Consider the following 26,794-nt stretch of genomic DNA (forward strand, 5'->3'; position numbering starts at 1 on the left):
ATCACCTCGATTTAATCCTTATACCAACCCAATGAGGTAGGCATACCTCTATCCTATTACCCATGAAGAAGCAAAGACAGAGATAGGAACCTCTCTCAAAGACTCACAGTTAGTACATTTCAGAAATTTTTTTTACTGACTCTACCTCACAGATAGATGGAGAGACAGAAAAAAAAATACCACTTTCTATCTCTATTGCCTCTACCTCAATTATTCCCAAATTGGAACAACTATCAGAATCACCTGGAGGATTTGTTAAAGCACAGATCACTGGATTCTGTGCCCAAAGTTTTAAATTCAGTAAGTCTGGGGGTGGGACCTGAGAATTTGTAATTTTTTTTTTTTTTTTTTGAGATGGAGTCTCGCTCTGTCGCCCAGGCTGGAGTGCAGTGGCGCAATCTCGGCTCACTGCAAGCTCCGCCTCCCGGGTTCACGCCATTCTCCTGCCTCAGCCTCTCCGAGTAGCTGGGACTACAGGCGCCCGCCACCGCGCCCGGCGAATTTTTTTTTTTGTATTTTTAGTAGAGACGGGGTTTCACCGTGGTCTCGATCTCCTGACCTCGTGATCCACCCGCCTCGGCCTCCCAAAGTGCTGGGATTACAAGCGTGAGCCACCGCGCCCGGCCGAGAATTTGTAATTTTAACATGTTTCCTGGTTGTGCTGATGTTGCTAAGTCAAGGGCTCACACTTTAAGAACCATTTTTTTTTTCTGTTACAGGTTAGCACCATCTCTCTTTTGGAATATTCCAAAAATTTCCTGCTTCCCAGCCATTTTCTAAAGTACAATCAGTGTGATCTATCTAATTTTACTTAGAAATATTTATTGGGTGCCAGATACCCTACTAAATATAGAGGATGTAATAATGAGCAAAACAGACAAGGATCCTGATGTCACAATAACCTGAAGCAGCCAGTTTGCCTGGAACACTTTCTTCCCTTGGCTGAACATTATGTAATGATGTTCATGATCTCCTTTCCATGAGTGTAAAACACAGAAGTAAATAATTAAAGTTCTATTCCTGTAATCAGCTCACAAAATGGTTGTGCCAGCTCTGTGCTCTTTGATTTTGCTCTATGAAGTTGTTTAATAACAACTTAAGTTGGAATAAGTTAAACTCCAGCTTGTTCTCCAAATTAAGATAAGGCCAAAACGGCCTGATGGATGTTGGGTGAGCAAGAATATGAGAGAAAATTAAATAAGATTCTTTAGGTTCATTCTTCCAATTTTGTAAAACTCTACACAACTATTCCTTCATCCGTAGAAGAGGAGAGGGCAGCAGGCGTGGCTTGGCAATGTCTAGTAAATCCTGCTGTCCTCCTGTGAAGGTCTGTCTTTTATTTCTCTGCCCCTACCCGTAGGACCAATCCTAGCAAGAGTGAAGGCCAAGTGTTCTGGGCATGGTTAATACAGAAAAATCTTCACTACTGCCAGTCATGATTATCTTTGCCTCTCCTCCCTTTTACTCTTAAGGGCTTGAAGTCTACTTTTTTGGGTAGGTAGAAGAGCCAAAATATTGCTCATCTGAAATTTTGGTTGTGAGATTCCTTGTCATTTATAGAATAAATTCTTGTTCTAATCAAAGAAGCTAGAGTTACAATAGAAGGCCCTGTCTTTCTTCACAGCATCTTGAATTCTGTGCTCAAAACATGGCCCTGTACCTCAGGCTGATGTTACAGCTCATGTTCTTCAGGATGGCAAGCCAGAGTATAGGGGCCAAGCTGCAGAGGTTGGTTGCTTTTTTGAGCATTTGACTTCTGTCAAAAGTAAACAGTAAGGCTTTAAACTGGGGAAAGACAAGAACAGGGTATGCATTTCTGAGCCATCTTTTTTTGGTTGCTGAGTGAAGGACTGGAGGTTACCAGAGGCAAGAAAACTAATGAGAAGGCTGTTGCAGGGATCTCCAGGGATCCTGAAGAGAAAAAATGGTGACCTAGATTGGAAATATGGATGGGAGGATGAGAAAGTATATGGATTCCTGAGATATTTGATGGTGTCAGGCATAGTTTTTGGAACTTCATCCAGGGGGAGATAGGGAGGAATCAAGAATGGCACTGAGATTTCTGGCTTAGGCAAGAGAGTGGATGCTGAAGCCATTCCTTGAGATAGCCAATACTGGGAAGGAAGTCTGGAGCTGAAAAAGATGAACTCAGTATGGATATGCTGAATTTGAGGTAGCTTTGGGACATTAATGCAACTGGAATGACTATTATGTAGTTAAATTATCACATTACTCTAAGTGTTCAATCCTTATATTATGTAACCACTGCTGAAATAACAAATTCCAAATTTCTTTTTTGTGTGTGTTTTTCTGTTTTTTGAGATGGAGTTTTGCTCTTGTTGCTCAGGCTGGAGTGCAATGGCGCGATCTCGGCTCACTGCAACCTCTGCCTCCCAGGTTCAAGCGATTCTCCTGCCTTAGCCTCCCAAGTAGCTGGGATTACAGGAGCCTGCCACCACATCCAGATAATTTTTTTTATTTTTGGTAGAAACGGGGTTTCACCATGTTGGCCAGGCTAGTCTCAAACTCCTGACCTCAGGCGATCCTCCCGCCTTGGCCTGCCAAAATGCTGGGGTTAAAGGCGTGAGCCATCACGCCCAACTGTGTGTTTGTTTCTTAGAGATAAGTTCTCACTATATTGCCCAGGCTGGTTTCCAACTCATGGGTTCAAGGGACCCTCCTGTCTCGGCCTCCCAAAGTGCTGGTATTACAGGCATGCCTGGCCACGCCCAGTCATTTTCCAAATTTCTTCACAAGACTTACCATTTACCTTTTCCAGCTTTACTTCTCCCACCTATCCACACCCACAGTTGCCCAGCCCAAATTCATTTGGGTTCCTCAAAAGGTTAATGCTTTCTGTAGTCTCAAGGACTATAGGCCAGCAGTTCTGTCAGGAACTATTCTATTCTCCTTTCTGTGCATTCAACAAAGAATTAGAAAAATTAGCTGGGCGTGATGGTGCGAGACTGTAGCCTCGGCTACTCGGGAGGTTGAGGTGAGAGGATCTCCTGAGCTTAGGAGTTGGAAGCTGCAGAGCCATGATCGCGCCACTGCACTCCAGCCTGGGCAACAGAGGAAGACCTTGTCTCAACAAAACAAAACAAAACAAATTCGTGAGGGCCCAGGTGGGTGCTAGGTGCTGGGATAAAACGGTGAGCAAAAAGAAGACTTTCTCCCTTCCCTTGCCTCATTATAGTATAATGGCAGATTTAAATACTAATCTAATAATTACACAAGAAAGAACTGCAAATGAGATCAGAGATGCCACTCGAAGGCACCTAGTGGGAATGAAGGCCTACAATGGGATTTTCGCATCGCGAAAGCTTGCCTGAGAAGATAGAGTGGATTCATAGAGGGAGGAAAAAGCCTTCTAGGCCGGGAGAACACCCTTGTGGAGGGGTGTAACTTGGCGCATTACGGGGAACTAGAGAAACGTGCACTTTTCCTGAGACATCAGGAAAGGAGCGAGGAGAGACTTATCCATTTTGTCCCACAGCAGCCGCCATCTGGTGGCAGAGAGCAGCAACCTCGTCGCACTGATTACTGGGAGCTGTAGTCTTGAAGTGAGCTAGCTGGCATGGCGGCCTGCATTGCAGCGGGGCACGGGGCTGCAATGGGCCTAGGCCGGAGTTTCCAAGCCTCCAGGTTTCTGCTCCCCCCGCCGGCCTCTATCGCCTGCAGTAAGTGGAGCGGGACTTGCGAGCTGGGGCGCGTTAGGGGCCCAGGGTCAGGATGGGGGAGGCGAACCTGGAGATCAGAGGCAACCCCAGCGTTGGTCCACCGTGGGACGCCGGGTTGGAGGAGATTGCGGGGTTCTGCGGGATCTCAGGGTTGGCACGAGAGTCCTGACCTCCGTCGTCCGCTCCCGCAGGGGTCCATGCGGGGCCTGTCCGGCAGCAGAGGACTGGGCCTTCCGAGCCCGGTGCGTTCCAGCCGCCGCCGAAACCGGTCATCGTGGACAAGCGCCGCCCCGTGGAACCGGAACGCAGGTGAGGCACTGCCCTAGCGCTAGGCCGGCAACTGGGGTCGGTGCGCGCGTGAGCGCGTTGGCGTTGGAGGTTCCGGCTCTCAGGTGGGGTCTGCACCTCCCCCTGCACGAGCAGGTGTGTAGGATTCATGAGCCCGCGCACTACACTGTTCTGTCTTTCTCACTTCCCAAGCTAGCATTGAACTTCTTTGCAGTTTTATTGACTCAGAACTTCAAGTAGGGATTCCCCATATTTTAAACTCTTTCCTCTGTGGTATTTGTCCTGTACCAGAGTTTTTCTCTGAGGTACATCCTGTTTATACCTGTTTACGTCCAAGAGCTGTTCTTTTCTCCCAAAAGACCCTTAACTCTGGATAGGAATTGATTGGCCAACTTAAAAAATTTGCTATGGTTTAGGTTGGAAGTTTTGGCAGACAAAGCACACTAAAACTTGCCACTAAATTGTGTCTGAAACTTACTCATCAAAACAGTGTGAATTAAAACTTAAATGAATGGTGGTAATCTTGGAAGTACATGTAAATTTAAAGGACTTAAGGTCGGAAAAGAGAGCTGTGTAACAACCTTTTTAAAAAGCCAGCTTTCAGAGGAAAAACCTGATATGATTATAGGCTTCTTGAAAGGGCTGTAGATTGTTGATTGGATTACTTCTGGGATTTTTTATTTTTTTATTTTTAAAATTTTTTTAGACAGAGTCTCACTCAGTCACCCAGGCTGGAGTGCAGTGGTGATTTTAGCTCACTGCAGCCTCAAATTTCTGGGCTCAAGTGATCCTCCCGCCTCAGCCTCCTGAGTAGCTGGAACTACAGGTACCATGCCTGGCTTTTTTTTTTTGACATTTAAAATATTCCACAGATTTAAATAGAAGTAAACTTGGAGTTAGAGAACTAAGAGATTCAGAAAATATTTCCTTATAAAACTTTGTTTTTGAAGGTAGAAATTGAATATCTCTTTTAAATGGTGGCATTTAATTCACTTAAATAGGAATGTAAATTATATGCTCTAGAGAACAATTTGACAGAATTTAGTAAGTTTAAGTTGTGTATACCTTCTCACTCAGAAAGCACACAACTTAAACTCCTAACATATATGTACAAGGAGACAAGCATGAGAATGAATGTAACAGTATTTTTTGTAATAAAAATTTAGAGGCAGCCTAGATATCCATCAGTAGGTGAACAGGCAAATACATTCGTATGACAGAGTATTGTATAGCAGTGAAAAATGAGTGAATTAGAGCTAACTTTTAAACATGGAAGATTTTCACAAATCTGTGTGTAAAAAAACCTTTTAGAATAATTAATGTAGTAGGATGCTATTTTTATGAAGTTTTAAATCTATAGGCCAGGTGTGGTGGCTCACACCTGTTATCCCAGCACTTTGGGAGGCCGAGGAGGGCAGATCACGAAGTCAGGAGTTCGAGACCAGCCTGGCCAACATGGTGAAACCCCCATCTCTACTAAAAATAAAAAAATAAAAAAAAATTAGCCAGGTGTGGTGGCATGTGCCTGTAATCCCAGCTACTCGAGAGGCTGAGGCAGAAGAATTGCTTGAACCCAGGATACAGAGGTTGCAGTGAGCTGAGGTCGTGCCACTGCACTCCAGCCTGGGCGATAGAGCAAGACTCCATCTCAGAAAAAAACAAAAACAAAACTACTAAACAATCTATGTTGCCCAGACATGCATGCATATGTAAAGTAAAAAGAAATGTAAGGGGGACCTTTTGAAACTTTGCCAAACAGTCAAACCTAACTTTACCAGTAATGGTACCAGTTGATATTATGTGTCTCCCGATGTGACAGAATAAGTTGTTCACATCATCTCCCTGTAATATTCTTACTAAAATTATTTAACCTTAGTCTAGGCATGTGGAAACAATCCAGAATCCAGAGATGAGATAGTAGGCCTTGACTGTTCAAAAAAGTTAATATTATAAAAATACAAAGATGGAGAAAAGTCCTAGTCTGAGAGACTAACGACCAAATATGATGTGTCAAGCTTGATTGTATTTTGAATTGGGCAACGAATAGATGTAAAATACCTTCCCAGGATAATGACATACATTTGAGTATGAACTCTATATTAGACCAAGCTTGTCCAACCCATAGCCCAGGACAGCTTTAAATGTGGCCTAACACAAATTTGTAAACTTTCTTAAAACATTATGAGATTTTTTTTGTGACTTTTTTTTTTTAAGCTTACCAGCTATCATTGGTGTCTTCTATGTGTGGCTCAAGATAATTCCTCCAGTGTGTCCCAGGGAAGCCAGATGATTGGATACCTCTGTATTAGATTATGTTATCAAATTAATGCTGACTTTTATAGGTGTCATAAGGGTATCGTGATAATATAGGAGCAAGTCCTTATTCTTAGCATAAGCCTTCTAAATTATTGAGGAATGAAATGCCTTGCTATTCCATTTTTTTGAGACAGAGCCTTGCTTTGTCACCCAGGCTGGAGTGCAGTGGCATGATCTTGGCTCTGCAGCCTCCCACTCCTGGGCCCCTCCCTACTCAGTCTCCCAAGCGGCTGGGACTACAGGTGCCCATGCCTGGCTATTTTAAAACTTTTTTTGTTGTAGAATGAGGTCTCACTATGTTGCCTAGGCTGGTCTGGAACTCCTGGGCTCAAATGATCTACCCTCCTTGGCCTCCCAAGTGTTGGGATAACAGACGTAAGCCACCACACCTGGCTGACATTTTCAAATGGTTCAGAAAAAAATGATATGTATATATAAAGCAAATATAGCAAAATTTTAGCAGTTGGTAAAAGTAGATGAAAGATCTACAGGTGTTCATTGCATTACTATTTTTTGGTAGGCTTTGAAATTTTCAAAGTAGAAAATTGAGGAAGAGAAAGAAATTCATGGGAATAATCACCAAATTTAGGATAGTAATGAACTCTACGAAGTAGGAAGGGGATACACAGGGGCTTGCACAATATTGGTAGTTTATTTCTTGAGGTGGGTGTTAGAGACATGAATATTCATTGTACTGTCATTTATACTTTTTATGTAGATTAAATATTTCATAACGAGCTTAAAATCAGTTAAAGAACAAAAAAGGAAGATTCTTATTTTTTAAGCAAAAGGATTTCACCTTTGTAAGACTTACACAATTTTCACATAGCTTCATTTCTACAGTCACAACAATCCTGAGGTAAACAGGCAGGGTCTAATCATTCTCTTTTTACAGAGGGAGAATCAGTAACTTAGGGAAATCAAAATGGGGACACCAACAGGATTTCTGTGGAAATTTAAGTAAATGAGAATTTATGGTGAATTTTTTATTCTAAAACAAATACCTCACCTTGGCCAAAATGGGACATTACCCAAGGTCCCCTACTAGGCCAGAGGAGAAAAGGAAGGACTTACCTCTTACAGAGGCACAGACAAGGCAGACTAGGACCCAGCAGTCACCTAAGGCCCAAGAGTCTCCATTTAGGAGAATGTGAAATGCAAGGACGCGGGACTGGCCTAAGGTATAGGAAGAGCAGTAAACAGAAGAAAACAGATGAGGAGGGGGGGAAAGCAAGAATTATTAAACATGGTCAAGGAGCAAAGAGCACTATGAAGCCTCAGGATTTCTTCAAGGGATACTGCTGTGCCAGGTCTAGAGGGCAGAAAGATACAACCACGAGACCCCAGGACTACCAACCCAAATCCCTCCCACCCACACCTGTCATCCAAAGAAGAGAAAATGGTTCAGGGACATGATGTGCTGCAGCTGTGTCTCTGGATTTGTAGGTCGCTCCTCGACTTTTCAGCTCCCACACGATTCCTTGGGGCAGGTGACCAGTGAATGACACTGCATATGTACCTGGCTTAAAGTTACTGACTTGCTGCCACTTGGAGACCTGGCTGTCCTCTGGACTCATTGCATTGTTTCCATCAAAGGAAGAGCTAGTGCAGTCATATACCATCTCGGTTACTCTTTGTCTGTAGATAGGCGTCACAGTTGTCAGAACCATCATATTCAAACTGGTCTATAGTCTTGACCAGCAAACACAGCAAACAAGCCTGCAGATGCTGCAGGTCCTTCAGCACCATCTCCAGGGCCATCTTCTCTGATCAGGAAGATCATTTTAAAAGTCAGTTTATAATTAGTGATTTATATGTTGATGTCTTTTCTGACATAATTTATTAGAGCATGTCTAGCTCAGTGTGAGGCCTATAGAAATGGTTATAGGCTTTGGAGACTGACCAACATACTTACATTTAAATCTTGATTTGACAGATTTATAGCTAATGTAGCAATGGGCTATTTACCTTTTTCAAGCTTCAGTTTCTTGCTCTGTAAAAAGGAGATGACACCAAACCCACATAGTTGCTAGAAGGATTAATTTATGCTATAGATGTTTCATAAAGCTTTTAACAAAATACCAGGTGAGTACTCAGGAATTGTTAGCTATTTTCATGAGCATTAACAATTTTAGAAATAAGATTGACTTTTATTTAGACAATGAAGAATAAAACACGTCAATATCATATTCTTTAATTTCTTTGAAAAGCAACAATTTTTCTTCTAGCAGCCTTTTGAGTTTACTTTTAATTAATTTATTTATTTGTATTTTTCACAGGTTCTTGAGTCCTGAATTCATTCCTCGAAGGGGAAGAACAGATCCTCTGAAATTTCAAATGGAAAGAAAAGATATGTTAGAAAGGAGAAAAGTACTCCACATTCCAGAGTTTTATGTTGGTCAGTAAGAGCTGTATATTTTTATTATTAGTAATTGGATGGCTAGTTTCTAAGTGATTGGATGGTTAGTTTTCTTAAAAAGCAAAAGAAGATTGTTTTTTACATATCTGGGTTATGCTCATATGAAGTATTTATTCCTACATGAAAACATTTAGGAAGTTAAGAAGTTATCTAGAAATGCTATTTGTTTGTTTCTGCATCTTATATAAAGTTTACTTCTCAGCTGCGTGTGCTGAAAAAAATGTTCACTTCTCTTTTGAATTTGTAGGAAGTATTCTTCGTGTTACTACAGCTGACCCATATGCCAAAGGAAAAATCAGCCAGTTTCTGGGGATTTGCATCCAGAGATCAGGAAGAGGACTTGGAGCTACTTTTATCCTTAGGAATGTTATCGAAGGACAAGGTAAGTTTTATTTCATCATTTTCATTGTCTAGAAAATGTTATCTCAGGATTCCTTTTTGTTTCTGCATCCTGGGATAAGAAATCTGAAATTTGAAAGTAGAAGGAGACTCTGAGGGAAGATATGGAGCCTGTGGCTTTAGAATGGATTGAGATTTGAAGTTAATGATTAAATATGGTTGATGGACTTCTTTCTCTTGAAGGCTTCTTATATTATTGGAACAACAGTCATTAGAAGTAGACTTTGGAAACCATGGCAACATCAAAGGGGGGAATAAATTACTATAAAGCAGTATGGGGATATTCGTTTTAGGAGCAAATAACCCACGAGTAAAACTTTAAGACAAACCTATAATGTCTTCGTGAATTACTTGCTCCTAAAATGAATACCCACATTTTACTTTATGTTGTGACACAAAACAAAATTATCACTGTCTTATATGACTTGCGAGGAATTTTAAAAGGCAAAATTGTGTTTATATACTATGCCTTATAGGCAGAGGAATAAGGAATAAAACTCTAGCAAGATTATTAATTAAAATGGCAGGAACAGTTAAGTTTATCAAGTTGTATGCTTCATGAAGTTCCAACAACAAGGTATTCTTATTTTCAAAGAAACTGAAAATGTGAAAGCAGTTTCTGTCTTGCTTATTCTGTAATAACCTGGTGGGCTATGCGTGCAGGAATTCAGCAGGACTTAATTGATTGGTGCCTTCAGTCAGGTCAAATACTTGGAGAGGTCTTGTAATAGAAGTAAATGAGCATAGGCGTTGAGTCATTTGATTTTCTTTAAGCATTAAGATAGTAATAGTTTCTACTCTACATGGTTCTAGCCAATCAACTGTGAGATATTGTATTTGAAGTACTGGACACAGAATCCTCAAAAAGGATTAGCTGCCTCTTGCCATTCTCTATAGTATGTCTGACTATTATAACCTGCCTCAACCTTCCCCATCACTACTTCCTGCATTAGTGTTTCCTTCTTGTCCAATGGCTTTGTATACCATCTGTATAATGATAACTTCCAAATTTATAACTCCAGGACTGACCCTTTTTAAGTTCCAGATTTGCATATGCAGCTATCTGATCAACACTCCATTTGGATGTCTTATCAGCATAAGTTAAAAGCAGAACTCTTTATTTCCACCTGCAGGGTGTTCCATTCACAGTCTTTTCTATTTCCATAAATGGTACCACTGCCTACCTACTTACTTTCACACATGCAGTCAATCAAGTTTTCTTGGCATAGTCTCCAAAAAATATATCACGATTTTGTCTGTTCTTCCCTCTACATTGCTATCACCCTCATCCATGTCACCATCATCTGCTTGCATTTGTGCAGTCTCTCTGGTTTACATTTCTGGTATCTTATTCTGTTTGTGCTGTTGTAACAAAATGCTACAGGCTGGGTAATTTAGAAAGAACAGAAATTTATTTCTCACAGTTCGGGAGGCTGGGAAATCTAAGTTCAAGGTGCTGGCAGGTTTTGTATTTGGTGAGGCCTCCTTCCCTGCATCTTGTTGCTGTGTGCTCTGGAAGGGCCAAGCACTGTGCCCTCACATGGAAGGGCAAAAAGCAAAACTAGTTCTCTCTAGCCGTTTAATCCACTAATCCTTAATCAAAGGAGCTTCTAACCAAAGTTGGAACTTAATATTTTACTTCTTTTGTACCATTAATCTTATTACTCTTAACATGGAAGATTGATTTTTCTTCAAGTAATTGGGAGATAAAAAACATGACATAGGGAAGAATTCAGACTTTCTCTGAAGTTACTACTATGAGAATTGAAGAGATATGTGACTCAACATATTTCTAGAAGCCATTTTTTTTTTTAGACTATCATTCCAATTCAGACTTTCTCACTTTATATGTAAATGGATTTTAGCTTATTTCTATTTCTTTAGTAATCTTTATCTTAAAAATTTCAAATTAACGACACATTTTCTACATGCGAAATTTTGTGCTAATTCCTTTATGAAATGCTTTTACTGCAGTATGAAACATGTATAGGAATGTGGACTTAGATTGTAAGAATATGTTTTCTGTTCTATTTAGGTGTCGAGATTTGCTTTGAACTTTATAATCCTCGGGTCCAGGAGATTCAAGTGGTCAAATTAGAGAAACGGCTGGATGATAGCTTGCTATACTTACGAGATGCCCTTCCTGAATATAGCACTTTCGATGTGGATATGAAGCCAGTAGTACAAGAGCCTAACCAAAAAGTTCCTGTTAATGAGGTATGGGTTATACATTTGAAACTAGAAGTTCAAGTATAAAATAAGAAAGAAAGAATCATCTTAATGAAAACTTGAATTTTTGCTCATCCCCATCAGCCTAACTATTGCTTTTTTTAAATCTTCCTTAGCTGAAAGTAAAAATGAAGCCTAAGCCCTGGTCTAAACGCTGGGAACGTCCAAATTTTAATATTAAAGGAATCAGATTTGATCTTTGTTTAACTGAAGAGCAAATGAAAGAAGCTCAGAAGTGGAGTCAGCCATGGCTTGAATTTGATATGATGAGGGAATATGATACTTCAAAAATTGAAGCTGCAATATGGAAGGAAATTGAAGCGTCGAATAGGTCTTGATTCTGAGAATGAATTTGGTTAGTTGCAAAAGATACATTGGCTCTAAGAGGATATATTTTGAGACCAATTTAATTTTCATTTATAAGAACATAGTAATTAAGTGAACTAAGCATTCATTGTTTTATTAATACTTTTTTTCTAAAATAAAACTTGTACAACCAGTTTATTACTCTAAAAAGAGAATTACACATGACAAATGGTCTGATGTCCATTTGCTTATTGGAGGCAAAGCTACAATAGAAGTCAGAGCATCACCGGAATGGTCTTTAATGAGCATGGAACCTTAGCAAAGGGAATAGGTGGGATGATTTTTTTTTTAAATTGTGAAACAATTCATAAACACAACAATGTATGATTTACAGAATAATAAAATAAACATTCATGTACCCACTATCAGGTTAAGAAATAGAACATTTATTAATATCTAAGAATGTTAAGAAATAAAACATTTAATAAGATCTCAGAAGACTCCGGTATATCTGCAATTGTATCTCTCTCCTTTTTAAATGTAAATATCATCTTGACTTGTTAATCATTCCCTTGCATTTCTTTTAGTTTACTGCCAACACATATATTCTTCAATAATATATTTAATTTTGAAAAACCTGAAAAAAAAAAAGAAAAACCTATTAGTAAGTATAAAGGGGCAGTATTACTATTATTGCATGAAGGCTTCAAGGGAAACGTTACAGTCCTTGGGTCATAGTCTGGCTTCAGCTTCCTCTGAGAGTTTACAAAGGCCAATTTTGAGCAAATTCATGGCTAAGGTTATGAGTGAGTTCTGCTAAACAGAAGGCTCACCACAGGGTATCTGGCAGGATTATACTGGGTAACTGGATGTTGCAGAAATGTGGTTAGAGGAAGTAAACTGTTTTTTGATGCTCACAGTGTGATGAATCACTCTATATCTTAGGATTAGGTTAAAACAATACCTTTGGTATGATATGAGTGTTGTTGCTGATCCATGCAGCATGGATTGGAAAGCTGGGGTATAATCACACATGCTAAAGAAAAGCATGTAATTTGGTCCATACTCACCTGGATATACTGTTCCTCAGGTTAAAAAGTACAGTACTATCCTAAATCTTGAAGGCAACTCTCAGCCTATCCATTGAGTTACCTTCAGATCTGCCCTCTGGTTCCTAGCTATCTTGGGACTAACTTCTTTCCTGCGCTCAGCTGTTTTCTGGATTCCATGTTTTCCATTTTATTGAGTACTAACTGGTTTTGCTGGAGCACATCCTTTGGTAGCTTCTAGAGGAAGTTTGTGTGGAGGTAAAATTTTTGAGATCTTGCATGTCTCATGTTTGATTGATACTTTATACATTTAGGTAGGAGGTAATTTTCCTTCAGGACTTTAAAAATATTGTTGCTCCATTTTCTTTGTTTCTATTGTTGTATTGAGAAATCCAATGCCATTTTGATTTCCGTTTCTCATAAATTTCATGATGATGTGTCTGGGTGTGGGTCTATATTTATCCATTGTATTGGGTTTTAGGTGAACCCTTCCAAGATAGTAACTCATTTCTGTCAGTTCTGGGAAACACTTAGCATTGGTTGATGATTTATTTTCTGCTGCTTTGTTCTCCAAACTATTATTTGGATGTTGGATATCCAGCACTGGGTATCTATTTTCTTACCTCCCTCCCTTGACCCCAGTCTCTTTGTTTTTTACCTCTTTAGCTCAATCTTCCAACTCTTTGCTATTGTATTTTAAAATCTTAAGACCCCTTCTTGATTTGTAGAAGTTCCTTTTCTTATAACCAAAAAGCCTTTATCTATGGATTTGTTCATAGATAAGGGGTATTCAGTGTAGTGTATTTTTTTTATTTAAAATTGTTTGCACATCTATTTCCTCCAAATTTCTTTCTGTATTTATTTTCTGTTGTCTATATTTCAGACTTTTCCAGGATATCTGATAATCTTTGGCTGTTTTCTTATGGTTGAAAGAGGGACTAAAAAGCTTGGAAAGCCTTTGGGTTGTGGGAAGGGGTTGTCTTTAGGATTATCTGAATGGGCTTTTTTGGGAGTCCCCTCCTCCACATGAATATTTTGGTTTTGTCAGATTCCCTAGAATAGAGGCTTCCAATCTCCTTCCAGGAGGGGTCTGTCCAGGAAGGAGATTGTGTAGGGGTCTGTCAGACAGCAGCTTTCAGCTACTTCCTTGATCTTTTTCACTAATGATTATACAGTCATCTAACTACTGTCAACAAGTAATAGATATCCTATCCTTCACTTGTTTAGATTATTTGCTGAGATAACCTCTGAAAATAAAAGGTTAACAAGAGCCTATATCTTATATTTTTCTTCTCTTTATCTTGTTAGAAGATAGCTATTAAAACCTGTTCTTTTTCTGTCTTGATAAACATTTCAGTCTTGGTAGAATGGTAGATGGGTTTATTTTAGGACCTAAAGCTCTGCAAATGTATGATCAGCTTGTAAGTACAGGTGCTCAAAAGCATGTAAACAATCATGCTTTTTACTCTGCAGGAATATCTTTAAAATTCTTGTGAATTTCCCCCCAGAAGTAAAGCAAATCTTCCCCCAGAAATAAAATTAAATGTGCATAATCTAAAGCTTTTTTAAATTGTAGTAGGATATATATATAACATAATTTGCCATTGTAAACATTTTAAATTTACAAGTCAGAGGCATTAATTACATCACAATGTTGTGAAATTATTACGACTATTTACAAAATTTTCTCATCACCCCAAACTGAAACTCTGTAACTGTTAAGCAATGACCTCATTCCTGTATCTCTCCCAACCCCAGGTAACCTCAAATCTTTCTTTTTATCTTTGAGACAAGGTCTCATTCTATCACTCAGGTAGGAGTGCGGTGGTGTGATCATAGCTCATTGCAGCCTCAAAATCCTGGGCTCAAGCAATCCTCCCACCTCAGCCTCCTTGAGTAGCTAGGACTATAGGCACATGTTAACTGCACCTGGCTGATTTTGTTTTTTGTAGAGATGTGGTCTTGCTATGTTTCCCATGGTGGTCTTGAGCTCCTGGCCTCAAACAGTCCTTAAGATTCATCCATGTTGTGGCATGTATCAGAATTTCATTTGTTTTTATGACTAAATAATATTCCGTTGTATGTATACACAATTTGTTTATCCATCTTCTGATGAACACTGGGATAAATCTACCTTTTGGCTATTGTGAATAATGCTGCAATAAACATTGACATAACAAGTATGTATTTGATTGCCTGTTTCTAAGTTCTTTTGGGTATACATCTTGAGTGGAATTGCCAGATGTCATGTTTTATTTCTCTTGTGATTTCTTCTTTGATTCCCTGGTTGAGTGTGTTAATTTCTACATGTTTATGAATTTCCTACTATGTTTTTGTTATTGATTTCCAAGTTCATTCCATTGTGATTAGAGAAGATACTCAGTATGATTTTAATGTTTTTGAGAATTGGTGTGTGGCCTGATAGATGGTCTGTCCTGGAGAATGTTCCTCATACACTTGAGCGAAATGTGTATCATGCTATTGTTGACTGTAGTGTTCTATATGTCTCTTAGGTCAAGGTGGTTTATAATGTGTTAAGGTTCTCTTTTTTTAAAGAAATTTTTGCACAGGGTATCTTTTTCTATGTGTTTCATGTATTTGTGTCTTTGGATCTATAGTCTCTTGTAGACAGCATATCACTATCTTTTTTTTGTTGTTGTCCATTCTGCCAATTTCTGCCTTTTGATTGGAAAATTTAATCCATTTATGTTTAAAGTAATTAAGGAAGGACTTTCTTCTACCATTTAACACTTTTTCTATATGTCATATACTTTTTTGACCCCTCATTTCCTCTTTATGGCCTTCTTTTCTGTTTTTTTTTGTAGTGAACTAGTCTGATTCTCTTTTCACTCCCCTTTGTGTATATTTGTTAGATATTTTATTTGTGGTTGCTATGGGAATTATAGTTAACATCCTACACTTAAAACAATCTAATTTAAACTGATACCAATTTACCTTCAATAGCATACAAAATCTCTACTCCTGTAAAGCTCTGGCCCTGCCCCTCTTATGTTATTGATGGCACCAATTACATGTTTATATATTTGATGCCTAATGAATAATTTATAGTTATTTGTATGAGTTGGTCTTTTAAATCATTTAGGAAATAAAAAGTGGAGTTAGAAAACATAGACAGTACTACTGACTTTTATATTTGTCAATATATTTATCTTATTTTAGATCTTTATTTCATTATACAGATTTGAGTTACTGTCTAGTGCCCTTTCATTTCAGCCCAAAGGATTCCCTTATGCATTTCTTGCAGGGCAAGTCTAATTGTAATAAACTCCCTAAGCTTTTGTTTTATCTGAGAATGTCTTGATTTCTCCCTATTTTTGATGGACTTACTATGCAAAGACTTTAAACAATTGTCTTAAATAAGCCCAAAGAGCTAAAGGAAAACATGGACAAAGAACTAAAGGAAGAAAGACATATGAACAAAATGAGAATATCAATAAAGACATAGACATTATAAGAAGGAACCAAAGATAAATTTTGGAGCTGAAAAGTACAGTAACTGAAATAAATTCACTAGAGGAGTTCAACAGTTGATCTGAACAGGGAGAAGGGAACACTTTTTTCAAGCAATGCCTACTGCTTACGATGAGTGCTCTGTCAATCCTTTAAGTAGCCCCAGACAGGCTACCAGAGACTTAAACAAGAATTTCTAAGTTCTGCTCTGCTTCCTCTAGAAATGGGGATCAGGGTCCAACACAGAATGCAGCTGCTGATTTCAAGACTGCTGCAACACCAGGGAGCTTGTGGGGGAAGGGCAAGCAGAAATGTCAGAAAGCTTTCTCGCCATTTTAAAGTTGCCTGTTCCTGACTCAGCATTTGCTTCAATGCTATAAACTTTTTACTGTTTTCTAGAGTTCTGATAAAATTGACTATGCCTGTTCCTGCTTTAAAAATAATATATATATATATTTTTTAGAGATTGGGGTCTCACTATACTGACCAGGCTGGTCTTGAACTCCTGGCCTCAAGCCATCCTCTCATCTCAGCTTCCCAAAGTGCTGCAATTACAGGCGTGAACCACCACACCCAGCCCGTTTGTTTTTCAATGTGCCTACTCCACCATGTTGCTCAAGTGTGTATATTTTCTAAACTACCCTGTAGTGTCGTGATGGGAAATTCCTTAGCCTTTTGAATAACTCAGATCAAAAACTTAGTTTATCCTATTAGAAGGATTAGAAAAATGATATATCTTTCACTTTTTCAGGAATAGGCTCCTCATTAGAAGGCTCCTATGTGCCAGATGCTGTACAACACATTTCTCTTAATGGTTACAACAAGCTTGTTGCCAAGGCTGATCTTGAACTCCTGGCCTCAAATGATCCTCCCAGCTCAGTCTCACAAAGTGTTGGGATTGTCTGGCTGACTAATGACTATCTTAACTCTTGTGTGTCAATGTTTATTTATGCCTTCTTTTATCTTGACTGATTGTATGACTATGTCTTCTAGAACAATGTTGAACAGAAATGGTGAGAGCAGACATCCTTAATATTTCACCATTAAATATGATGTTAGGTATAGATTTTTCTCACAGATGCCCTTTATCAGATTGAGGAATTTATATTCCTACTTTGCTGAAAGGTTTTTGTAGTCTGAGGGGGTGTTGAATTTTGTCAAACACTTTTTCTGTAATAATTGAGATGACTGGTTCTGCAGTCATCGAGATGTGGATTTTCTCCTTTATTCTGTTCATGAGTGATTACACTGGTTGACTAATGTTAAACCAACCTTACTTTCCAGGAATAAACCCTATTATCTTTTTTATACATTGCTGGATTTGATTTGCTAATTATTTTAAGGACTTTTATTTCTACATTCATGATAGATATTGCTGTTTTTTTCTCATGATGTCTTTTGCAGGATTTGTATCATATATGACATTTCTGAGGTATACCTAAGTATCATTTATTCAAGGACCTAAGAAATGCAAAAATCAATTGCTTTGAGGTTATTTTTCCATCATGAAAAAAATTTCTTTAAAGTCATCTGTCTGATTCTGTAAAAATTTCACATTCTTTATGTGAACAAAAAGCTGAAAGAAATTCAGGGAAAGAATTAAGATGTGATATGAATTGCCAACCCAATGTTTTGTTCTTGCTAGCTGTGTTTGCCCTCCTTATTCCATCCATTTCATAGTAATAAGAAAAAAAGAATTTTACATTGAGATTTAGGTAAATGTTTGAATTACAGTATATGATAAAAACCTTCAAAAACGTTCAAACTCCAGGTATAATGAAATTTAATTGAAAATTACTATAGCAGTTTAAGTCAGTTTGTAGTTTTGAAAGCAGTTTTAATATTTTATCTTCCACAAAAAGGTAGGAGGGTTTCAGTGCTGAACTTAAAAATATAAAGGAACATGTCCAACATATCTTTAGTTAAAAATCCAAAAGTCAGAGGATAATTTCCAAATGTGTACTTTAATAGAAAAAAATTACACATTTCATGTGCAATAAAGTATCTGCCACTTACGTAAAAAAAAAAACCCAAAACTTTATGTACACATACAAACACGTAACATTTTTGTAAATAGAGAAAAGGTCTAAAAGGATAACATTAAAATGAAAACAGCAGTTACCTCTGGGGACAACAGTTGTGTGGAAATGCTAACTGCTTTTCAACAATGGTTTGCATTTTCTAGATGAGATTCTATTCTTGTATAATTTTGTTACTAATATAAACATTAAAAAATTCTTCATACCAGTGAATCACAAGTCCTCACTGCAACAGACATAACACACCCAATTCCTAAAATAAATTATATGTAGTTTTGAAGGTAGGGGTGACATAAAAGTAGGCTGTATATTCAAATCCTACAATATATTCTATTTTTTCCAATTATCTTTTGGGCAACAATTTGCAAAATATATTTACAGTTTCCCTTAAGTTATTTAATAAGAAGACTTAGAAAAATTACTAGTAAACTAACATTTTTGGAAAATTTTCTTAATTTCTTTTGATTAAATTATCTTGCCTCTGTCTTATTAGACAAATATTTTATCAGAAAATGAATCACATGTTCTGAGTATTTAAAATATCTGTTTCCTTCTTAGTCCTACCACCAATGACAAAAAAAAAAAGTAGTAATTTGCTAGTAAGTAATGACTTAATGCTTCAAAAAACATCAACAAATTTAAAAGAAAGGCCAAACATGGTTGCTCAAGCCTGTAATCCCAGCACTTTGGGAGGTCAAGGTGGGTAGACTGCTTGAGCTCAAGAGTTCGAGACCAGCCTGGGCAATGTCAGGAAACCCCATCTCTACAAAAAAACACAAAAATCAGCTGGGCATGGTGGTGCATGCCTATAGTCCCAGCTACTTGGGAGGCTGAAGTGGGAGGATTGCTTGAGCCCAGAAGGCAGAGGTTGCAGTGAGCCGAGATTGTGCCACTACTCTCCAGCCTGGGTGACAGAGCCAGACCCTGTCTCAAAAAATACAATTAAAAAAAATTAAAAGAAAAATGGCAAATAAGGAAAACTTCTGCCACGAGCATGAGCAAAAAATCAACATCTTTAAAAATATAAAGGTCTTAAAAGTCCATAAGAAAAAGATGGATATTTCAGAAATAATTACAAATGGCCAAAACCAATATGTTTACTCTCTAATAGCCAAAACAAAATAAGCTATTAAAATAAGATTATTTTTACCTTTCAAATTTTTAATGCATTTTAAAAAAGGATAATAACTACTGCTGGTAGGGATTCACTGGCACTCACGCTTGTGTTGGTACATTAAATTGGTATAGATTTCTAAAGGATAATTTGATAATCAGCAAATGCCTTAATCATTTAATACTTAGCAAATAATTCACTCCAACTGAGATTTTCATATTGACTTATTTTTAAATAAAGGTAGTTAAACAGAACTCAAAGATACTATTGTGGTTCAGGACAGAAGACTTATTAGCATGCTCACTTAAGCTAAAACCTTTAGCAAGGTTTATCGAGTTCCCCTCTTAAGAAAATTGAAAGACCAGCCAAAAGAATCAAAGGGAAACACGTTGAGCTCTTAAAGCTCCAGTGCATTTAATTCCTTAGAACACCACAGAATCATGGCAGCTTTTCATGATGCCAGAAGGTAAAGCACGGGGGGAATACAGAGGTGGAGTCTTGTTTTTTTTCAAATCCTACCTTCTATTACAGGGAATAAAGGAGAGGCACCAGCTTCTTCTCAAGCAAAGGAACTGAGTGTAACTATATTAAAATTTTAGCATTTTCCAATAAAGTTTATTCAATCTTCTTTAATTAGTGATTTAAGATGGTCTAGGTGATGCTCTCCTATGAAGGATTCTGCTTGATTCAAAGCTTTTATTTTCACCAAAATAAGAATTATTTCTTCGACTTCATCCCTGAAAAACAAAACAAATTTCTCCCTTTAAAAATGCAATGCATGAGGGAACAGCGGTCAATTCAGAACCTGATCATCAGTTGTTAATCTAAAACAAAAGCTTTACCTTAAGCCAATATCTAAAAGTAGCATAAAACACAGAGAGATGCTGCCATCTCCACTTAACTATAAAGTTCAAATACAGATCATTAGTGGATGTATTCTGGCAAATTTCAATGTGAATTACTGTAAAAAGTAGAAAAGCATATAGTAAGTCTACCAGAAATTTTAGTAGTGCTGTGTTGCTATCAGCTTGTATGAGACACTGGTGGAAGCAATGGTGGAAGTATATTCACACATCATGACATTAGCAAATAATACAAATCTGAGTCTTTTTTTTTTTTTTTTTTTTTTAAGGGACTTGGTCTTGCTCTGCTGGCCAGACTGGAGTACAGTAGCACAATCATAGCTCACTGCAGCCTCAACCTCTCAGGCTCAAGCAGTCTTCCCACCTCTGCATCCTCAGTAGCTGGGACTCAGATGCATGCCACCATGCCTAGCTAATAGCTAATTTTTCAATTTTTTGTTCTAGAGACAGGGTCTTGCTATGTTTCCCAGGCTGTTCTCAAACTCCTGGGCTCAAGTGATCCTCCTGCCTCAGCCTCCCAAAGTGCTGACATTACAGGTGTGAGCCACCGTGCCCGGCCAAATCTGGGCTTAAAAATTTTTTTTGGAGAGGGAGTTAACAGGAATACCACTGTATTTAAGCCCCTAAACAGCTGGTGCTGTGAATGAAACATTCAGAACAGAGAGCTAGCTACTGCTGGATAAATACCAAGCTGCAGACCTGTACTTAACAACTGTTGAGTCTCTAAAAATGGCCAGGAAAATTAAAAACACATTTAAAAAGTGCTTAATAAAAGGTTTTTGATTTATAGTTTTAATTCTATATTCCCCTGCGCTATAGTTTTTTGAATGTGCTTAATTTGGGGGGGATTTACATTTTAAAATATGAATATGCATAAGCCATCCGAAAGGTAACCATAAAAATATCTACTAACTTTACAGTATCACAGTTTTAACAAATTTTTAAAAGTACAGTAAAAATACAAATCTTTCTAAAAATTGTTGAGAGCATACAGAATCCTTGAACTATGTTTATAGAAGTGAAAATAAAATATGCATTACCTGAATTCACTTCTAGATAATTTATGTGCAGACTGCAATAAAAACTGAATGAAGTTTTCTAGCTGTGGAATAGATGTCCTCATGGCAGAATTTTCAAACCATTTTTCTGGTAGACATGCTGCTACCTGTTAATCAAAACACATGGCTGGTTTACAATGATAGTTATCTATGAAATCTTGCTAACATAATCTCATAGTGATACTGTAAGCTGAGTATCATTCTCCCCATTTTATAGTCTATGGTTAAATAAACATTTCTAAAAATTTCCCTTTGTGTCCAAGGCTGTATATATTTTGGAAATTCATTCTTTAGTGCTAAGAACTTAAAATACACTACTCGCTATGAACACTCCCTAGTAGTACTAGTAATTCTTTCTACATTCTTGTATTTGTGAGTCATTAAATCTGTACAAAACATAATTTACAACTAAAAACCAGAAATGTCTAGACACAAAATATTTGGTCAATACAACTCTAAAATACATACATTCACTATGATACAAAGAATGAAAGATAAATTATGTTTTTAATCTTCTATCAAGGTAATACATTGCCTTAATTGTAAAGCAGCAGAATGAATCAATGTAGGTGCATTCAATTTTTCTTTTGGAAATGGAAATTACATTTTATCATTGTCATCCTAAGAGTAATACAAGATTTTGAGAAAAGTTTGGTAAAAACAGAAAAATGTTAGAAAAAATTAAAAAAAAACTTCCTCATAGCAGAAACAAGGGAAAAAAAGGAAGGGAAAAGGGGAGAAAGGAAAAAACTCTATATTGTTCCCGGAGAGAACAATATATGACTACCTTATGACCAGACCAACTCAAAGTTCTAAGCTTTTTTCTAATGCTTGTATATATTTAAAATTCCGTGCTATGTGTGGGATCATAACTGCAAGTGGGAGTGTTGCATTCAATCTCTGTCTCATCTTTAGCTAGGGACTAGGGTCTGGAGAGCTTTCTCGAGAGTCTTGGAAAGTTTCTTAATCTTAAGACAGAATGAGGTGTATGTGTAAGAATGCTTTTATTATTCCATCAGACTTTAGGGTCTGAGAAAACCCAGGCAGGTTCTTAATGGGTTGGTTTTTGCATTCCAGTTTCTCCAGTTTTTTAATGTTTAGCTTACACTTTCATTAAAGTTATAGTAACGGGTTCGTGGAAACTGACTGTTCTGTTTGTTTCCATTAGGAAACCTGGCCTGCCACAATATCACACTATTCAAAGAAATTCCTAGATAATCATACAGATTATGCTACAGTTGGTAACATCAAGATCAATATTTATAGAAAGCAGAGAGTTGGGGAAAAAATTAAAATGCACCCTATATATTACACAGTATATTAAATAAAGGTTCTGGAATGTGCTCTTTCTAAGGCTGGTCAGCATTTAAAACATGGTTGAGGAAAAAGACTTATTCTACTCTTTAATCGCCTGTTTCAACTATTCAGGAAAAATACAGACACACCGACTGCCTAAGGCCAAAGATCCTATAAGTTTTGTTATGTAAACTCTTTTTAAAAGTTTTAAAACCATCCTTTACTATTGAATGTCATTTGCACTTGTTTTCCCCTTGTTTTGTATCACAAGTCTCAATAAAATTCTCATTTAACCATGTAGCTTTTCCATTAATGATCCCAGCACTAAAAGTCGATTTTCTTGGCCTGGTTTTTTAACCATATGCTGTGGAAAGAATGCTGTGTAAATATATTTCCTCTTCTCCACTTCATAATAGACCCTATGGTCAAAGGGGACTAAACTAAACCTGAACAACATAACATGGATGATGATTTAAATTTTTAATATATAATGCTTAAAACTGTATGATATAAAAACTATAGCCAGAACAATCATGGTTGACTGATAATTGATATATAGTTTTATGGCAGGCTAGGTTTCCATTAGCAACCAGATGAATCAGTTTCCACTAACCCTTTTCTATAATTTTGATGAATATGTAAGTTAAACATTAAAGAACTAGAGAAACTGGTGTCTGAGTACAAGAACTGGAATGCGAAAACAAACCCATTAAGACCCTGCCTGGGTTTTCCCAGACCCTAAAGTCTGATCAAATAATAAAAGCATTCTTACACATACTCTTCGTACCAGGGCCCACTTAAGATTAAAAAACTTTCCAAGACTCTAGAGAAAGCTTTCCAGACCCCAGACCCTAGTTAGATTAGATACAGACTGAATGAAACACTCTCACTTGTAGGTACACTCTCCCACGTAGCATGGAGCTTAGAATGCATATAAGTGCTGAAACAAAACAAAAAACAAAAAACAAATTGTAACTTTCAGTTGGTCTGGTGAGTTACTACAACCTTTTCCCTGTAACTGGTTGCAAAAATAAGCTCCTTTCTTTCCCAGTCTGTCTGCATCTTGCTATTGGGCTGCAAGAACAAGCAGACGGACCCTATTCTATCTGCGAACAGTTTAGTGTGTATGTGTTTTTAATTATAAAATAATTATTTTCCCATATTCTTAAAAATTCTTCAAAAACATAAGTTTTGTGAACCCAAAAGTATCTGAGACAGGTTCTGAGATTATTTTCCTTTCACATTTTTATCTTGCGAGAAGACCATCATGCTTTTAGGGATATTTAGGTGTTTCCAACTATTTTCTATTATAAATAATGCTATAACAATATTCTTTGTACTTAAAATCTATATGTGCATCTCTAATTTTTGACTTAACTTACTTTGGCTAAGTCAAAGAATATAAGCTTTAAAAGTTTTGTATCCATCATGCCAAAATATTCTCCAAAAGAGCTGTATCCCTCCTTCCACCAGTGTAGGAGACTGTTTTCCAGAACCACTGCACTGCATACAGTGAATGGTGCCCCTGTGATGATGGGACTGTTGTTTTCCTGTGTTTATAACACTGGAAATTGTAAGTAAAACAACAGACAAAAAATGTTTGCCAACACAACTGGTCAAGTAAATATCCTTCCTATAAATAATTTCCATTTCTCTATTAGTACTATTAATTATTTTCACATATTTTAAGGTTAATTTTACATATCCTTTTAGGTGACTTGACTGTTGCACGTGTTTTGGCCATTTTTAGTCAGAACATTTGAATTATTTACTAAATTGTAAAGAGCTTTTTTATTTAATGTGAATATTAACCCTTGTTACATGTTAACAACTTTTTATTTCCTAGATTCTTAACTTTTCTAACTTTCTATTACAGAAAATTTCAAACATAAACAGCAGTAGAAAGAATAGTATAATGAGCCCAATGAACATATTCCCCAGTTTTAATAATGATCAATTAATCTCAATACCTTTTTGATCCACTGAAGTTTTATATTTTGTCAAATCTATTACTTTTTCTCATAATTTCTTCTTTTGCCTTTAAATTTAGAAGGAAATCCCTCACTCTCAAACATAGTCATTTACCATCTTAGTATATTTTATAGTTTCATTTTTACATTTTTTAAAATTTTACCTGAAATTTTTTTGAGGTATAGTGAGAGGTGAGGATTTAACATTCTTTTGTAAACAGCCAGCCATCTAGCATCATTTATTAAGTAATTTTTCCTTTCCTTACTGGTGATATTTCAAACCAGTATACTATTTCTTAAATACAGGAGAGCTGCTCTGGATTTTAGGTTTGTTAAATTCATTTGTCAATTTTTTTTTTTGAGACGGAGTTTTGCTCTTGTTACCCAGGCTGGAGTGCAATGGTGGCTCACCACAACCTCTGCCTCCTGGGTTCAAACGATTCTTCTGCCTCAGCCTCCCAAGTAGCTGGGATTACAGGTGTTAGCCACCACACCTGGCTAATTTTTGTATTTTTACTAGAGACGGAGTTTCACCATGTTTGTGAGGCTGGTCTCAAACTCCTGACCTCAGGCAATCCGCCCGAATCGGCCTCCCAAAGTGTTGGGATTACAGGCATGAGCCACTGTGCCCGGCCCATTTGTCTATTTTTATATGAGTACCACACATTTAATTATTTTGCTAAATAATAGATTTTAATAGCTAAATTTTTTAGAAACGATAAAATTAGAATCAGTTCCTTCACAACTTACCTGGTTGCACTTTTTAACCACATCCGGCCCAGGTGTGGCATTGAGAAGAGCTATATTAAGGTAACGATTTAGCAGCTTCCCTAGTCCTAGTTCTTGCAAGGTGTCATCTGTAAGGAGTCCATTCCAAAGAAGAATATTGCGGAAGAGCTAAAATAAAATATCAAGTAAATATGTACCTTTTCTCCAAAGACAAACAGTAATAGTCTCTAACATAGAGTTGGTCAAACTAAAATTCTCACTACGATTAGCCCTGTTGGAACTGTCAATTTTAGAATACAATATCTCTGAATAAACACTTGATTCTTTCCAAACTCCATGTATTTGCTCATCTTATTTTCATTTTCTAGGATAACCATCCCCACATCTGTCTCAAATAACTTCACTAGAGCCTTTCCAGATCAATAATCTTCCTTCCCAATCCATTTTCTCTCAAAGCTGGGGGCCATCGAGTATAAGAACACAGGACCAAGTGATTCATAAAGAACTACTGTCAAAACTAGGGCCACCATTACCAACACGTGACCTTGAGAAGGCAATCAATGCTGAGAGCTTCATTCCTCTGATACGTAAAGATTAATAATCACCTGTGAGTTTGAAGATAACTTGGATTAACCATAATAAATTCTAATAAAATATTGGTTGTCCTTTCCCTCTACTAAATTCAGATCTTTCTGTGAATTTTAAAATGTTTCTTACTTTCTTTCCAGTATTATATTCATTACTGAGTGCTGAACTACATGCTGTTTTACTAAAATGTAATGCTTTTTCACATTTCATCTCATTGTTGATGTTGTTCCCTCTTCCCAGAAAGCCTTTTCCCTGTTTCAACCACATGACAAATATTAATTCACACTATTAAAACTACTCTTGCTGAGGTCACCTATATCCTTCTAATTGTCAAATCCAATAAACAGTTTCAGTCTTTCTCTTAATTCTCTTTGGTGGCATTTAACACTCTTTTCTTCATTCTTGAAAATCTTTCATTTAGCTTCCTTGAGGCCATTCTCTTGTGATCATCCTAAGGCTCATAATTGATTCTACAGTTTCCTTGAAGCCTCCATGTTCTCCTCTTCTGTTAGTATTTCCCGAGATTCTGTCCTTAGCCTACTTCTCCATGCTTCATCCAGTCTCCTTAGAGCTTGTCATTCATGACCATGGCTCCAAATATTACCTACAGGTAGTGAACTCCCAAATCTCCAGCTCAGATCTGTCTCCTGACATTCAGACTCATGTATCCAACCACCTCCTAGACCTCTGTATCTCTCTATTTGTCTCACATATATCTTCATTATGTACAAAACAGATCTTATCTTCCCTCGATCAGTTATCGACTCCTTTCAATGCTTCCTCCTAAACACTGTTTGAACCTTCTTCTCCTTCCCATCCCTATTGTCACTGACTTAGCAATAATTTTAAGGCCAGGGGTTAGCCCTCTATAGCTTGTGGGTTAAATCTATCCTGTCGCCTGTTTTTGTAGGGTCCGTGAGCTAAGAATGGTTTTAACATTTTTCAAGGACATTTAAAAACTGTCTTTAAACAAAATATTT

The 26,794-nt window shown here is 37.3% G+C and overlaps 2 protein-coding genes, 1 long non-coding RNA gene and 1 pseudogene across 5 annotated transcripts in view; 1 reads left to right on the forward strand and 3 right to left on the reverse strand.

Moving 5' to 3' along the window:
* Nucleotides 1-3,979, reverse strand: part of LOC131381291 (uncharacterized) — a 26,689-nt gene extending 22,710 nt beyond the window's left edge. The window contains exon 1 of the long non-coding RNA XR_009209928.1: nucleotides 3,748-3,979. This is a non-coding gene — a long non-coding RNA (uncharacterized LOC131381291). The remainder of the gene's footprint in view (nucleotides 1-3,747) is intronic.
* Nucleotides 3,568-12,137, forward strand: MRPL19 (mitochondrial ribosomal protein L19). Its single transcript, XM_032176580.2, has 6 exons — nucleotides 3,568-3,680; nucleotides 3,872-3,989; nucleotides 8,564-8,682; nucleotides 8,951-9,085; nucleotides 11,138-11,319; nucleotides 11,448-12,137. Exons 1-6 carry the CDS (start codon nucleotides 3,578-3,580, stop codon nucleotides 11,667-11,669), a joined length of 879 nt encoding a protein of 292 aa, XP_032032471.1. The 5' UTR covers nucleotides 3,568-3,577; the 3' UTR covers nucleotides 11,670-12,137.
* LOC116482989 (transcription elongation factor SPT4-B-like) lies at nucleotides 7,205-8,045 on the reverse strand (annotated as a pseudogene).
* Nucleotides 12,138-12,139: 2 nt separating the features above from the next.
* The window catches only part of GCFC2 (GC-rich sequence DNA-binding factor 2), a 54,156-nt gene continuing 39,501 nt past the window's right edge, over nucleotides 12,140-26,794 (reverse strand). The window contains exons 15-18 of one of the 3 annotated variants that reach the window (XR_004252136.2): nucleotides 25,248-25,394; nucleotides 21,214-21,338; nucleotides 19,830-20,047; nucleotides 12,140-12,274 (exon numbers count right to left, since the gene is read on the reverse strand). Coding sequence is in view for 1 of the 3 variants with exons in the window: in XM_032176577.2 (XP_032032468.1) it covers nucleotides 19,930-20,047; nucleotides 21,214-21,338; nucleotides 25,248-25,394 (390 nt within the window). In the remaining 2 variants the exon portion in view is untranslated. Of the gene's footprint in view, nucleotides 12,275-18,102; nucleotides 20,048-21,213; nucleotides 21,339-25,247; nucleotides 25,395-26,794 lie in introns of those variants that run through there. The other 2 variants (XM_032176577.2, XR_009209927.1) reach the window with 2 other exon arrangements.

The sequence above is a fragment of the Hylobates moloch genome, unplaced genomic scaffold (assembly GCF_009828535.3).
Source record: "Hylobates moloch isolate HMO894 unplaced genomic scaffold, HMol_V3 SCAFFOLD_15, whole genome shotgun sequence".
NCBI classification, from domain to species: domain Eukaryota; kingdom Metazoa; phylum Chordata; class Mammalia; order Primates; family Hylobatidae; genus Hylobates; species Hylobates moloch.